General features: G+C 43.4%; 1 protein-coding gene across 5 annotated transcripts in view; it reads right to left on the reverse strand.

Moving 5' to 3' along the window:
- Window positions 1-2,699: 2,699 nt before the first annotated feature.
- The window catches only part of phactr4a (phosphatase and actin regulator 4a), a 29,547-nt gene continuing 15,672 nt past the window's right edge, over window positions 2,700-16,574 (reverse strand). For 3 of the 5 annotated variants that reach the window (XM_041053015.1, XM_041053014.1, XM_041053013.1), the window contains 11 exons: window positions 15,251-16,546; window positions 13,100-13,471; window positions 9,904-10,023; window positions 8,797-9,373; window positions 7,167-7,405; window positions 6,176-6,347; window positions 5,830-5,885; window positions 4,927-4,988; window positions 4,677-4,814; window positions 4,149-4,225; window positions 2,700-3,965 (listed from right to left, as the gene is read on the reverse strand). In XM_041053015.1, the coding sequence (XP_040908949.1) occupies window positions 3,950-3,965; window positions 4,149-4,225; window positions 4,677-4,814; window positions 4,927-4,988; window positions 5,830-5,885; window positions 6,176-6,347; window positions 7,167-7,405; window positions 8,797-9,373; window positions 9,904-10,023; window positions 13,100-13,471; window positions 15,251-16,546 (3,125 nt within the window). In that variant the 3' untranslated portion in view covers window positions 2,700-3,949. The remainder of the gene's footprint in view (window positions 3,966-4,148; window positions 4,226-4,676; window positions 4,815-4,926; window positions 4,989-5,829; window positions 5,886-6,175; window positions 6,348-7,166; window positions 7,406-8,796; window positions 9,374-9,903; window positions 10,024-13,099; window positions 13,472-15,250; window positions 16,547-16,574) is intronic. The other 2 variants (XM_041053016.1, XM_041053017.1) reach the window with 2 other exon arrangements.

The following is a 16,574-nucleotide window of genomic DNA, read 5'->3' on the forward strand; positions in this document are numbered from 1 at the left end:
GTGGTAATTCAACCAGTGGTGTGTTGAGACATTCCAAGCTGGAGTAAAGTGGCGGAGAACCCACTGACGTTGCCATCCCATGCTGCTGGCAGGGATAAAAACAGGATAAAGAAGCATGCAAGTATACTGCTGTTCTCTCTCTCTGGTGTATTTAGGTTACAGGCCAAGATGTCAGCAGCTCTAATTAGCTCCACACATGCTCCTCTGTGCAAACGGCTTGACAGTGTGAGATCTAGCAAACCAATTTAGAGATGAAGTCGTCTGACAATCTGTTGATAAGGACCCACATACTCAGAGTTAATGTAATTATAGGATCCGTTTAAACCAGCCTATGAAGGGTTGAAGACATCTAATCAAACCCACAGGTCGACCAGGTGTGGCTCGCTCTAAATGAGGGCACATGAGGACACATAATGCACTTAAAACACTCCTCACATACTTGTACTGTATGTACATTCAGTTTGCTGTAATCATTCCTCCTTAAAGGTCCCTCTCTAACATGGAAACAACAGCGGACCGAATCCACAAAGTCCTCACTTTGTGCATCAATAAATCCCAGTTTATCGGAAAATTCAGATTAACTTCAGAACACAGTTTTACACAAAACAGGAACTGTGGATCTCCCACATCACTTCCATAGGAAGAGCATAAGGAATAGATCATGCAAGACCAGTACAAACAGGACTAATGATCACAGAAAGCAAAAACTCTTTCAGTCTTCATATGGGCTCCTGAATATTGTTTTAAGACTAAAAAATGGTGCATCTATTTTTTGAGTCCTGAAGTCTCTGGTGCCCCTCTAACCATTTGTTTTTCAGTTATCTGGTGCAGGTATTGTATTTTCTGGTTTTGCAAAACCAAAACTGTCACTGATATTACAAATAAACAAATTAGACAAAAGACAAAAGGATGAAGATGTTGATAAATTAGATATTGTGCATCTTCATACAGTTAAACTACAGACCACTGATATATATGTATGTATCTATCTATATCTATAGAGCATTATGAGAGGGGAAAAAAAATTCAAATCAATACTTGGTGTGACTGTGTCTTCTGTCTCTTGATGCAATCCCAGACTGAGTCCATGGCGCTGAGATCAGGTCTCTGTGGGGGCCAGACCATCTGTTGGAGGACTCCTTGTTCTTCTCGTTGCTGCAGATAGTTCTTCATGACACCAGCTGTGTGTTTGGGGTCGTTGTCATGCTGCAGAATTAATACGGGAGTGATCCGACGCCTTTAGTTTCTCATGGCTAAGAATCTAAGGATGCCTGGTAAAACATCCATGCATTTAAAATTTAAAACTCTCATTAAATTAGATGATGTTCTCTCTCTAGTTTTAGTTTGTGTTACAGGCTTTTGATATTTCTCTAAAATACTTGCAGCTTGCAATAAAAGCGTGTTCATTAATTACTGGTCATATTAAACTGATTATTTACATAGATTTTGTACTGGAGAACATGTTATTGTTCAATAGGATCTGAGGATAGTAAAACAATTGACCAAATTAAAGGATTTGCCCTTTCTCCAATTCACTTTGATAATCATTTGACATTCAGTTACTGTCTGAAGGCTGAGTGGAGGAGAGCTGCATCTCTGTTGACTGACTCCATGTCGATATGCTGCTAATTAGCATCAGGGAGGAGGTTAAAGGGGCAAACACTGTGTTTGTTCAAAGAAATGTCAATTGCACTTAATCTGAAGCAAATTACTCTTCAGGTAAGTGGCAGTGAACCACACAGGTCCAGAACTCTGTGAGGGGAACAAATTGTTTTCATGAGTTCCTTTGTCTTAGACCACATTGTTGGATTTAGGCACTGAGACACTGAGCTGAATGCTTTGTGAATTTATATAACACTGCCCTCATCTGGTCATTTTAGGAGGCCATATTCCTAAAGTATCCTTCAAACCAAACCAATTCAATTTTACTTATATAGCGCCCAATCATAACAGAAGTTATCTCAAGGCACTTTCCATATGGAGCAGATCTATGCCATATTCTTTATAATATTATCTACTCAACGTTTCATGGCGACGGTGGCAAGGTTAAAAACTCCCTTTTAACAGGTAGAAACCTTGAACAGAACCTGGCTCATGGTGGGCGGCCGTCTGCCTCGACACGTTGGGAGGGAGAGAGAGAGAAAGAGAGAGAGAGAGGGGGGGCGGGGGGGGACAATGCAGGTTTCATGAATACAGCAAGATTAAAAGTAATAAGAGGACAGTAGTATGATTAGTAATAGGACTAATAGCAATACAAACAACAACAATAAAAGAACTAATGATGGTAAGACCATTAATAGGACTGATAATAATAATGAATTGGACTAGTAATGAGGGCAGTAGATGGCCCACAGCAGCAGATCCAGACTCTACAGCTCTCCGAGGGCAGATGAACCTGAGGGAGAGACAGCAGCAGAGAAGAGAGGAGAGGAAGAACAAAACTACAGGAAAGGGAGTTAGTAACATGTATTAATGGGATATGAATGAGAACACATAGGGAGAGGGAGAGAGAGAGAGAGAGAGAGAGAGAGAGAGAGAGAGAGAGAGAGAGAGAGAGAGAGGAGCTCAGTGCATGATGGGAAGTCCCCCCGGCAGCCTCAGCCTATAGCAGCTTAAGTAGTGGACAGTTCAAGCAAAGCCTGAACCAGAACTAACTCTCCGTTTGAGACTGGAGTAATCACAGCACGTTGAAATGAAAATCACAGATTATTTTAATTTCTGAGTGGATTGCTCATTTATACAGTGTGGTTGCAAAAAGTTTAAAGATCTCTGTATCAAAAAAAAAAAAAAAAAAAGGAATTTTGTACCATTACTACTTGAAAATAACATTTGAGAAACACTTTACAATTAAAACGTGTCAGCATTACTGTAGATATACAATATAAAGTTATAAAGTTAATCAAATCTACATATTGATCTATACACTTGCAGCCATCTATTGACTTACACATATAAAGTACCATAAAACAGCTAGGAAAATAAGATATGTATATTATGTATATTTTCCTGCTTCAATAATTCAATTATTATTAACAAAGAATTTGAGGCTCAAAACTTTTCAATTTTCTATACACCCAATTAAGGAACATAAGGTGCCTTATTAGAAGATAATTTAGTGATATGTTCTCCATGAGAATCACCTAAATGATCAAGAAAATACAGTAAAATGCACACTTCAGGAGAGTGGATCAGAATCAGAGCTCAGCGGTTGATTCAAAGGAAGCTACGACTGAGGTTTAAATAAGAAACACACTGCTGTCCCAACATCTTTCACATTTTGTCTAAAGTTTAAGTTACATCAGTGTGTTAGATCTCGTGAGTAGTACAGTAAGGCCAGTGCCGCGTGGCACCTTTAGGGCAGACCAAACCAAACATGCACATGTACACAGTGTTTAAACAGACTCTGGATTCATTCAGTGGTAACACCATCAGTGCTAACAGGAACCGCAATTATCTCATTGTGTGCATAGTCTCTGTTCTGAAAGGGAGGGAGAAATTATATCACGAAGGCAGGTAAAGGCATGGTGAGAGCGGTTTCCTCTGAGGGAGGCAGTGTGATAACCCTCCGAAGAGTCACCCTTTCAGTTCAGTTGAACTCCCTCTCTCTCTCTCTGAGCCCACAGCAGTGGGATGGAGGAGGGATTCCTCACTCTTTTAGTGTTGGCACCACGAGCAAAACAAACTCCTCCTGTCCTGAATTCCACAGACTAAGAACTGGAGTATGTTTGAGAACCAGCCGTGGTTGAACTGTGTGTGGCTTCTTTCACTTTGGTTCCAGTTTATCAGCGTCAGCAGCATCTTCAGCTGATGCAGTTTAGCAGGCAGTCAGTTAAAAAAAAAAAAAAAAAAGACAAACCAAGTGGACCACATGTTCAGCTCATAGTGGGGAGAAGGGCTTGTTCCGCCTCTCTGCTCCCAGTCTAAGTGCTATACCGATTAGCAAAGACAGCTAAGGCCGATGGAACCTGAAGGAAAGAGATGCAAAAAAGGTCAAGAGGTTATTTTAGATACTTCCATGTTGCAAATAAAACAGTAAATCTTCAAAAGAAAAAACAGAACTCATGAAATATTGATGAGTCTGCTGAATAATCTTAGAAAACAACTGAGGTGAATTATTGATGTGCTGAGGTGCTGTTTAGGAGCCTGACCGGGTATAGATCCTGCTTTCTTCGTGGACCTCCATCTCTGAACTCTTGAATTCATTGAGCTCCTTGCGAATGGCAGCCTGAGAGGAGACATGAAAGAAAACAGCACTTCAGCGGGAACAGGCTTTAGTCGTTTATAGCAAGGCACAAAGCAAGAAAGGAAGAGTGTGATCAAAGCACCTGTCCATTTAGATTACTCTTCTCTGTTGGTGTACCAGACAAACTCAGGAGGGCGGGTTTTTAACCTTTTTAGAACAAACTCAGCATGTACTCTGTGAAATCATGTCACTTCCAACTCTAACGTACATATAATTTCCGTTCCTACATATTATCCAAGCTTCACTGGACCAGGTAATTCACTTGGTAAAACTCAACCCGATCATTAAGCAGCGTCTGTATTGCATTCCTGGGATTCTTCCTCGATACTGAATCTGCTTGGAATGCAAATCCTCTCAGAGTTGACCAAAGTAAAAAAACACTGAGGTAAAAAACGCACAGGGCTTAGGCTCTCTCTCACTAAGAAGCTCTCACCTTGTCAGCAGGAGTGAGCTTTGTCCACGGTTTATCTGCTCGCCGGTCATAGTCGTGGGCGTGGGTGGACTCGACGTATTCGTGGAAGCGGAGGATCTTCCTCGCCTGGAGCTCAGCCACTGTGGGTCTCTGGGACAGCTGATGGCAGAAGGAACAGGAGTATTGAAGCCAGGTGTTTATAACAGTAATGATGACAACCCAAAGATATTGTCAGACGTATGATGATACAGCTATTTTGCTGCATCCTGACCTTTCTGGTGAGCCTCCGTTTGATCTCGCATCTCTCTAATCGTCGATCCGCTTCATTCTTGGCTGCGGGAGGAAAACACATTCCATGAGAGAGGGGAAACACTGCAGCCAGTCACTTACATTTCATCTGAGCTGCTGTCGGCACGCTGCCGTAACAGGAATCTTTAATCACCGCCTCGCTCTGCACAAGGCGCGGCATTGTTTTACAGCAAGTGCGAAGCGTCGTCTTGGCCCAGTCATTTGAGGACAGGCGAGAGACAGTGTGGTGGTATGAATCCTGGATCAACGCGTGTTGACAGATTCTGAGATGTATTATGTTCATACTTGGTTCTGGGATGCAAGTTGACTGAGTTTTTACTGCACTCGGTCTGATGGTACATGGCTCAAAATGTGTTTCACTGTTTTTGATTGATCACGGAAAATCCATGCACTCGCAAACAGTTTGCAGGTTGACTGGGTGTCACATTGGTGGCGTCCTCACACTTCCGTCCTGGCACTTGGCCATGACAGACAGCTGCTCTTACTACAGCACATACTGTGTCAGTAACTTATTAATCACAGATATAGTCACTGGCGGTGATCATTTATCTTAATCACTGTCATTAATGTCAAAGAGGTAATCAATAGTTTAGCACTAATATCAAACTGGCCTGGCGTGGCTCTACGACTCAGTTCAGAGACAATATATCTATAACCCGAAATCAGCACCAATACAAAACTGCCATGATGACTATCAATGTACCTGAGGCAAGACAACAAACACAAATGACTAATGCAGACGTCTGAGTTCAGTAATAGATGATATTTTTCATCAAAAAGCGTTTTGGTCTTGAGGTTCTGAGGAATCGAAGGCAAAGAAACACACCTGGATGAAGAAATGAGGCATAGACAGAGGGAGACTCACCCTGAAGAATGTTTCTCTGCTCCAGCTCCTCTGCTGTGGGCCTCTGACTCAGCCGCCTGAAGATGGAGAACGCTGCTCATTAACCATTTTTAAAGGCCGATATGGATCATACTAAGAGAAAACTTTTTTTCCGAAAAGGTTCAGCTAAAGTTATGAGTGTGTTTTATCCTTGGTGTGGATGGAGAGCCTGTCAAACTGTATGGATTACACTACAAATCATGCATGTAATCAGTCAAACTGTATGATGGCTATTACATCAAATGGATCGACTTGCCACATCCAATTTTACAATACAGATACATATCATTATCATGTGCAGTCAGCTGATATGATGCAAGTCCTTTACCGTGTCAGTGTAGTGCCGATCTTGTTCCTCACTGCCACCCACTGCTCCCTGTTCTGCCAGCTCATGCCGTCGTAGTTCTCCTGAGCTTCCCTCTCATCTCTCTCTTGTCTCTCCTGTCTCTCCAACTTCAGGGCTAACGTGTCCTTCCTCTTCACTCGACTCGCCAGACCACCTGTGACACATGGCGGATACACTTAAACATACACACTTGCTGGGTGCATAAGGACGCCGTCGAAAGACTCTGAGCTTCAGCTGTCCATGGTGCTGAAGACGATGCTAATTATACACTTTAAAGTAACTGTGCTTATTTAATCCTACTTAATCATCATCTCTGAATGTCAGCCTGTCATGATTTCTGTATTAGACATTTAAGTATGTGGCAAGCAACATATCAGAGGTAGAAGAAGAATTCAGGCAGTGTTATGGGCTCTGTCAGTTCCATTTCTGAATGTTATACTATTGGATGTTTATCATTATTAAGTTATTTACATGCAAGTAGCATTCAAATACTGTAGCTGACTGTGGTAAAGCTACAGTTCATTTTACATACTGTCACTTGGCTTCATTTATTGTATAACAATGCCTAGTATGTTACAGGCTTATTATAGGTTTTAATCATCTGTGAAGTAACTAGTAACTGCAGCTGTCAAATAAATGTAGTGGAGGAAAAATTCAAACATTTCTCTCTGTAATGAAGTAGAGCAGAAGCAAGTACCCAAATTTAAATACTCAAGTGCACTACTATATAATTACATATAACTATACATGGAAATATATGGTTCTGATATGTTAGGATCTTAGCATATTTTAAAGGTTACGATTTCAGGGCAGCGATAAAATTTGATGTTGTTGGTTTTATGTGAAACAGGCACAATTTGCTCCGCTTGTTTATACACACTGAAGGTTAAGAGGTATTTTTAACCGCAGCACTTGTGTCTACAGTCTCTCCCATCTGACCCTAATGTAGCAGTATAAGGAAGCCAAAACTTACTTGGAGGGCCTTCCTCATCGTCGTCGTCCTCATCATCATCATCTCTGTACAGGATGGGGCCGTCAGAGTCAGACTCCTCCTCGCTGTCGCCGGGGCCTCCGCCCTCAGGGATGACGCTGACTCTGGGGTCGCCGACCAAACCCCTCCTGCTGCGGGGCTCCAGCTCCGGCTGGCGGGGAGGCCTCCGCGGCTGCAGCTTCCGCATCTCTTCCTCCATGTCAAAGTCATCGTCTTCGGGCCTAAACAGACAACACAGAGTGGGTTGTTTTTCGGTTATGTCTGAGGGTGACAACAAACTCGAACACTTTCAGACTTCCACTCCGAGCCCTGATATTCTAATCTGGTGTGCTGCCAAGTACTGTTATGCACAGCTGAGGGCAATTTTTAAGCCTTCTGCCTTTTGAGGAAACAAGTGCATTTGTTTGCTGAAGAGATTAACAAGGTACAGTTGTACAGATTCCAAGTCAAATCTGCACTAACCCTGATGACACTGACTTAAACATCGTGTTGAATCTGTGTTGAGTCTGATTCAACAAATTCTGAGCCTACCAGCTACAATGCTGAGCATGTTAGACATCGCTCCTACTAGCCTTAAAACTGCTGTGGTTAAACCTCTTCTTAAGAAGCCACACCTTGATGCAGGGGCTCTTATACATTATCACCCAGTCTCTAACTCTCACTTTTTTCAAAAGCCGGAGAAAGAGTTGTGTCTCAGCAGCTTTCAAGTAACAGAATCTGCTTTCAGGGCTTGTCATGCCACTGAAACTGTACTTACTAAACGGGTAAATGACCTTCTGCTTGCTATGGATTCAGATTCCAGCTCTTACTCAATCTCAGAGCCGCTACTCACACCATAGATCATTGTATACTCCTAGAACGATTGGAAAAACAAGTTGGTGTCTCTGGCCCGGCTCTCACATGGTTAAAGTTCTACTTATCTGAAACAACACAACACATTTCCTATAATATTACTGCAGCCATACTTTCTGATGTGAAATACCAGAGTCCGCCAGGGCTCTGTTCTTGGCTGTGCTGCTTTTTTTTCTTTTTTTTTTTTTCTTGGCCAAATTATATAGTCATGGAATTAATTTCCACGGCTGATGATACTCAGGAGCCTCTGCCTGCTTGTCTACTGTGAAAAGCTGGATGTCACATAATTTCCTGCTCCTAACTTCTGATAAAATGCTGGTCATTGGCCCGAGATAAAGACAAGTTTCAAGCAAGATAAACTAGAATTACAGCTTTGCAGTTGTATGCCTCCCTGAACCAGCCAAGCTGCAGTTTATATCTATGTTTATATCTGTGAAATCTCAGAAAATGCTGAATGTACTGTTTTTTGGTTTTTTTTTTAGATCAACAGTCCAAAAAGTAACCACTGAACCTTTGCTTGAAAAAGGACTTCAAGACATTAAGTGATTGTGAAAATGGTAGCTGGTGAATTTACAGGTTTATTTTCAATCTCACTTCCTGTGAAAAAAGACTCTTCCTATAGGAATTTCACCAAATTAAATAAAACATTTCAAAATGTCTCAACTAGGGTCAAAGCAAACAATAAAAAGAGCTGCTCCCTTTTATTCTCAACTATCAAAGCAATGAAGAGCATGTAATGTACAGTATATGGAGCACTTACAGCCTGAGAGGTTCAATGGTGATAGGGAGAGAATGCCGTGAGTTACCCCCCGCCTCGGTGAGGAAATCTGGAGGAGACTCAAATAGTAGTGAGTGTGCCCTCTGGGAACCGTCTGGATTTGGCTGAACTGGGCCGGGGCTGGCAAGAGCTCTCTGGATGAGGATGTGTAGGGGGATGGCTGGAGGCTGGCTGGGAGGCTCAGTGGTCGGGCTGGGGGGATCCGCTTGCACTGTGGGGACAGGACCAGAGGAGGTGTTGGCGGGTGGCTGGAGCGACTGAACCCTGGGAGGGGATGGAGGAATGTGGGACGGCGGTGAAGGCAGAGGGTCGGTGGAGGTCTGAGGAGCAGCTGCATTTGTTTTGTCTTCGCTGTTATCTCCTTTAAGGACAGCAGGGTGCGCCGGTGCAGGCGCGGGAGCCAGGTCAGTGGAGGCAGACTCTGGAACCTGACTGGGAGGGGTAGGATCCACAGAGTGGCGCTTGGTGACAGGGGTCATCCTCTTTGGTGGGGTGGGTGGAGAGCGCTTAGCGGGTGCTGGGACTACGATGACACCGCTGCCAGGCTGTGAAAGCTCCGCTGTGAATAAACCAACAACAATAGTCAGTGCTGGTCATATGTAATGACGACAACAAACATAACCTGCAGTCAGAATGTGAAGATGCACACTTGCTCTGTAGAAGGGTGAAGTTAGTTTTATTAACAAAAAATAAGCTCAATTATTTCAACAGCAGTTTTAGTCGGGGAGAGAAACAAATGGTCCTGTTACAGATGAGTCAGTGGAGGGTGACACACACACATATTAACAGAAACTGTATCAACAGTCTTTAATTAGCATCCACTGAGAACAACAAACACATTCAATGCACTCCAGCACATTCGGTATCCATCCAGTTTCCATGCAATGTTTTCTTGCAGGAATGCAGAGTATGTTAGCTGAGCTGAAAACAGCTCCACTGGCTGCAATACACATGCGATGAAGTACTGGTGTTAAGATGGAGGTGAGGTATTCCAAATAGCTTTGAAGCTGGTGGATCTATACCACCAGCCTACAGGCGTTACTAAGATGGATTGAGATCTGGCACCCCGCTGGGTACCTGAGCAGGTACCTCCAGCCCTGTGCCGCAGGTACACAGGTAGAGAAAGGTAGAGGCCGAGCTCGCTCTGACGTCTCCAGCTGGTCCAGGAACAAGGCTGCCTGGCCTTAGAGCCCCTGTTCAATGAGGAAGCTGGCAAAAATGAGTGGAGATGTCAGGGATGGGGCTGGGTTTACATTCCACACTGGGAGGGAACACAAGAGGGTGGTTTCGGAAAATGTTTGCCTTGTCTTGTCTTGACACTATCCAGAAGCAGAGTATACATCCTTCCTTAGATGATAAACAAGTTCTGTGGAAAATAACTCAGCACAAGATAAAAAATACTTCTGTGAATTCTCCTGATTATATAAGGTACTACTGCAGAGTGGCTCTTCCCACTGACACAGTTTCATTATGATGATGTTCTTACATGCTCATTCATGACAGTAACACTGTCCCCGTCAGGGAATTAATCACAGGGAATCCCAACTTTAATTTGTTTTAGCTTATTCATCCCTGTTACAGCTATTAGGCTGGTATTAACAGAAATGCCAAACAAGGTTTGACTGAGGAAAAAGTGTCACTTTTACAGAGCTTCTCCAACAGAGAGCACTGACAAGCTGATTTTTACACTGGTAAATGTAGCACTATTATGTATTTTGGTCCTAATTCAAAGAAAAAAACAAATAAAAGGGATTCACATCAAGGTAATGTGTGTGTTTAAGTTTAAAAAAAAATATTATCAGCCAATATATCATCATCTGGCCCTTTCATCTCCCAAATATCACTGGAAGAAACATCTTGAAAAATCCTTTATCGGTTAGGCTGTAATCTCTATACAGCGCATAATAAATAACATATATTCAACAACAGAAATCAGGGGAAAATAGAAAACAAACACTGTCCACTTAGAATCCATTACTAATGTAATCTCAGGCAGTCAATAAGGTAAGCTGTGCTAAAAAAACACCCGCATACTGCATACAGAACAGTGTGAAATGAACTGCAGTAACATGGACAGAAACTAACAGCTAACCAATGGTGGAATGTGTGACTGCCACAGACACTGTTTCAAACAGACAGTAGTGGGGAGGTTGTAAACAAGAGCCGCTGTGGCATGCTGGGACAAAGGATATGAAATCAGTTTCTATCTAACCTCCAGAGAAGTGCTGGTGTTGCATAAAACGGTGCAAAGACAAGCCAGTGCGTGTCCTCCCCCCAGAGACTGGTGGCTGCACCCACGGAGTGTGCGCATCAGCAACATGCAGGAAAACACCTACACAGCAACCAGCAGGCTCGAGACTTACTGTCAATCCCTAATAGCCTCAAAAATATCCCATGAGGATGTTGTTTTTTTATTTTTGGGAATGATGACAACTACCAGCAGCACCTTGACAACTACCCGCCTGCTAGAAATTCATCATTATCAGTTTACTTCTTTACCAATGAATAAAGAATTATAACATTTCAAAAGCAATCCAATCATTGCAGGGAGTGAACTCACTGAACTGAGTTTGATGAAAACCATCTTTACAAAACACAGATGAAATCTATCTACCAGTTATCTTCTTTTACTCAAAGATGGAGGGGAATAACAGTTTGCTGCATCGGCACATTTTTGACACACTGTACTGTCAAGGAATATCTTGCTCCACCACCTACAGTGTCCTCCTCAGTTCTTTGGTCCACACACACCAACCACAAACAATTAAGTCTGTCAAAAAGTGACTACAGCCACACCACAACAAACAAGAAGTACCATCTGCATCTTTGAAATAGGTGTGGCCACTAACCACCCAACACATACCATGTAAATCCCCAACCTTAACCGACACCTCGCAACAGTAGTTTCGTTTGAATGAAAGCACCTTTGATCTACAAGAATATTTCAGGCTTGAAAAAACAGCTCCCAAATCAGAAGTGAGGCAATAAATACACTGCTGCTATGCACATGCAGCCTGTCGCACCAGCTAAAACGTAAGTCGGATCTCGTGATTTCATGGCAAAGGTAAACACTGTCTGCCACGTTGTAACTCGTTTAGCTTCACACTGAATTAACCACAGTGTTGCACAACCTCTACTTACACTACAATTTAACCAAGTCGACTGCAATCAAAACACTGTGGCAGAGAGCGATGCTTCATCCAGTTCAGCGTCCAAGAAAAAACAGGGGAGCAAAACCAGTGCAGCAGACTGATGTAAGGAAAAAGCGACTGTAGAAATCTCTCTAATGTACCTGGCCTGAATCAAATACAGGCAAACAGATTATGTATGGGTTCTGTGTCAATGATTAGGTTGGTCCCCAGAGAATGGAGTCCAAATGTACTCTTATTTAAAAACTGGTTAGATCTATTAATTAGAACAACATCATATGAGACATTGTAATAAGAAGAAGCACAAAACGTTTGGATACTTAAAAAGGAATATGGAAGGGAAAAAAGTCTAACTGAATCAATCTGGATAGTAAAGTCAATTATAAGAGAGAATGCAATTGTGATTTATGACACTAATGTTGCATTTAAAGAAATTAGAAAAAAAAAGTGACATTACCATATGATACAACACATGCTTGTCCATTATTTCTTTAATAATTTCATTATCATTTGCTCCTGTTCTGCTCTGATGTTTTCACTGACTGTGAAGAGGACTGCATTAAATAAATACATATGGTCATTAATAATGGAAAAAATACTGAAGCAGTTACAAGCTTCTCTTACAAAGACAATCATTATAAATGTAAAGAGATGTATGTCTCAGGAAAAATGCTGTCTGCGTAAATATTGAAGCAAAACTTTCTCTGGCTCACCTATTGTTAGTCTCTCCCATAATTCTAACAGCAACAACAGCTAATAAGGAACGACTTCCACCTGTCTGTGGAAGGTGTATATATTAAGCTCTATCTTGGCTCTAGGGTTTCACAGACTTGTGTGGTACAACCTGTTTTTACTTAGTTTTGCGGTAGATAACATATACTGGATGCCTTTGTGCCTGACATCAGAATGCCAACGTGGTGCATGGCTCTCGGTGGGGGTGACTGTTTAAGTCCAGTATTTGACAGGTGATTTGAGAGCATTGTTTCTCAGAGGTACAGTACACAGTTTCCCAGTCCTCATTAAAATCCCACAGAGCTTGTTTGACTAACAGCACAAAGACCAAAGCAGCTGTTTATAGAGAGAGGCTAACTTTATGTGTGCAATAAAACAACAGAGGCGGACACTAACAAACTCACCGAGTACTGCAGGGTTGCTGTTGCGGTTGGTGGGTTTGGGTGGAGGGACAGGAGGCTGCTTGGCATGGGGAGGGACTGGGGGTGGTGCGTCAGAGTCGGCTGAGGAAGGAGCAGCAAGGGGGGGTCGAGGTGGATCATCAGCTATTAGGGAGACAGTCCTTGGAGGCTTGACCACAGAGATAGGAGCAGAGGACGAGGACGAGGATGAGGAGGATGAGGATGAGGAGGAGGGGGGGGTTGGACTCCTGCCGGACTCAGCGGAAGGAGCAGTCAGGAATTTGGGGGGAAGCAGCGCTTGTTTGGGTGGGGGAGGTTCCTGCTGTGAGTCTTGCGTTGGATGAGGGTCAGGGGCAAAGCGGACAGCAGCAGATTCTACAGAGGGGTACACACACATGCACACAAAGACAGACATTAATGGAGAGTGCACAAACTTAAACACAAAACAGTCAACATATACAGCAACACAGTGAAGACAAAGCTGAGGTGTTTGTGAACCTTTGAAAAAAAAAAAAAGCAGATCTCTCAGAGCTCATCCTGAGGGCCAGTCTGATCAAGGCTCTGTGGTTATTACAGGATGAAAGATTCACACACAGCAGACACGGAGAAGGATCAAAGAAGCACAGTGGGGTCCTAATGATTTGTTCTTCCCTCTTTTCATGTTCACCTAAATCCACGTATCAAAGCCTCATATGTTTCAGCTTCATAACCCCTGTCAGAGTTACTGTTCAATCATTTACCCAAAATGCCTTTACAGCACCATCAGGAGACTTGAGCTTTGCACACGTGTTGGTGTTTCATCATTGCAAAACACTCACTCACTGACTGAGAAAATGGTTTGTAGCACCCAAGTGAGTTAGCTCCCACGTCAGCCCGAAACAACAAATGTAAGAACAAGAAGGACTTAAATGTTTCATCCACGGACACTTGTGAATAATGAATGCAGTTACAATAAAGTACATCACGCCTCAACCACAATATCTATTTCCACTGACGCCTATCAAGTGAAAATTGTACATATACCAGAAAAGTGGCCGAGAAGAAGTTTTTGACAAACACAAACAGCAGTGCTCTGAACTGTACTCAGTCCATCTGTGGTCATTTCTGTTGGTCAAGTTAAAACTGGTCCAATCTTTGCTTATCATCTCAGCATTTCTACACTCAGTTATCACTTTAAAGGTCAAGGTCACTGCCACAGTGAGAAAGACAAAAGCATGTAGTTCAGCTCTGTCTCACTGTTAGGAACGCAGATGTGATTCACTGTGAGACTGTCACGCAATCATCATTACACTAAAAGGTTAAACATGAGAAAGTCAGGCTGTCTATTTATTATACCTACGGTAACTGTGCTTACATTCCTTCACTGACTGTGATACAATGGGATGGTTTACTCTGGAAATGGCTTTGCCACCTACATCACAAAGTACAAATGCTTATAGAGGGGGAAACGACTGCTGTGCAAATAAAAAACTGTTTGACCTGAAGTCATTCGGTTTGTATTGTCTCACAGACCGTGATTGAAAGCAGGATTATCATGAGAAGAATGTTTGTTCTGAAAATGACTTTGCTATTTCACAAACTATAAATGTGTCCACAGAGAGAGGAGAAGAAACTTACAGAGCCTTTATTTATCTTGTTCCAAGTTGCTATAATCAATCTCCACCAGCATCAGGAAAATGGAAAAATATAATCATACTTTCTGTTGTCTCCACACGGTTTCTATGTAACCTCTACATATTTACATTTTTGTTGTCGTGCATGTCGACTCTGGCGGTACTTCCAGTGTCTCCACACCATGATGTAGAAGCATAAATCTGGCTTTGCTGCCTTGAGTTCAGTTTATGGGCTTGCACTCCTCGTAACTGCTCAATTTTACCAACTGAGTAGACCTACATGGCCGAATTTTACTGAGAAAAATAACTCCAGATCTCTGATGAACAGGCTTTATACTGTTCATAAACTTGATAGCCCTGGGACTCAGATTCTTCTTCTCAATTACCATTGCACCACTTAATGTCACAAACTGGAAGGTTGAAAAGTAAAGAAAAAAAAAAAAAGACAGCCTAGATTAGTCAGTACAGTGACTGCTGCTACAAACGAATTTCCCCACGGGGATTAATAAAGTATCTCTATCTCTTAAGGAAGAGGTCTTACCTGAGCGCTCTCTGAACTCTACAGATGGGGTGTATCTGGGCAGCGTACTCCTCCGGTCAGCCTCTGACGCAGGACGGACTTTCTTGTTGTCCTCTGAGGAGCTCTTCTGTAGACTAGGCCTCAAGTCCATCTCAGAGACAGGCCTGACTATAGGCCGCGGGTCATCCGGCTTTTCTCTTCTCTCCTTCTCCTCCCTCTTTTCCCGCTCTTCTCGTCGCTCTCTTTCATTTCTCTTGGCCCAGTCATCCCACCTGTCCTTGTCCTCTCTCCTGTCCCTGTCTTCTCGCCTGTCTCTGTCATCTCTTCTATCTCTATCATCTCTTCTGTCTCTATCATCTCTTTCTGCTCGCACGTCTTTCCTATCCCCCTCTTCTCTGTCATCTCGGTTCTCTCTCCTATCCCTCTCAAGCCGCCGATCCCTATCTTCTCTCCTGTCTCTGTGGTCCCTCCTCTCTCTATCATCTCGATCTCTCCTTTCCCTCTCATCCCGATCTCTCCGTTCTCTCTCCTCACGGTCTCTTCGTTCCTTCTCATCCCGATCCCTCCTTTCCCTCTCATCCCGATCCCTCCTTTCCCTCTCATCCCGATCTCTCCGTTCTCTCTCCTCACGGTCTCTTCGTTCCTTCTCATCCCGATCCCTCCTTTCCCTCTCATCTCGATCTCTCCGCTCTCTTTCCTCACGGTCTCTTCGTTCCTTCTCATCTCGATCCCTCCTTTCCCTCTCATCCCGATCTCTCCGTTGCCTCTCGTCATGATCTCTCCTGTCCCTATTCTCCCGGTCTGTCCTTTCATCTCTCCATCTCTCTCGGTCATCTCTCCATTCTCGCCTTTCTCTGGGGTCTCTGTCTTCCCGCCGGTCAACTACCCCATCCCTTTCCCTTTCCTCTCGCCAGTCCCTTCTTTCTATATCTTCCCTGTCCTTTCTTCCTCTGTCTTCTCTGTCATCTTTTCCATCTCTCCTCTCTTCTCTGCGGTATCTATCGTCTTGAGGAGGTCCTCGGGGTAAAGATCCTCCTCTCTTATCGACATCTGATGGCAGACGGCTTCTTCTGTCTACATCCACAGAAAGCCGTGCATGAGAGTCCACATCCAGAGGTGCTCGATTACTTCGGGAGGCATCGGACGGTGCTCTGCTCTGACGTTCATCTCCCTGGGGCAGCCTGAGGGGATTCATCTTTGTGTCAGATTCCCCTCGAGACACTCGCGCCCCAGCTTCCGACACCCTGTCCACGTCCATTGGCACGGGGTGTCCATTTTTCACTGGTGGAGGTTTAGAGTGGTTCACTTCATTGCTCTCTGTCCATGAAGACACAAGAGGTGAAAT

The sequence above is a fragment of the Toxotes jaculatrix genome, chromosome 13, assembly GCF_017976425.1.
Source record: "Toxotes jaculatrix isolate fToxJac2 chromosome 13, fToxJac2.pri, whole genome shotgun sequence".
Lineage (NCBI taxonomy): Eukaryota > Metazoa > Chordata > Actinopteri > Toxotidae > Toxotes > Toxotes jaculatrix.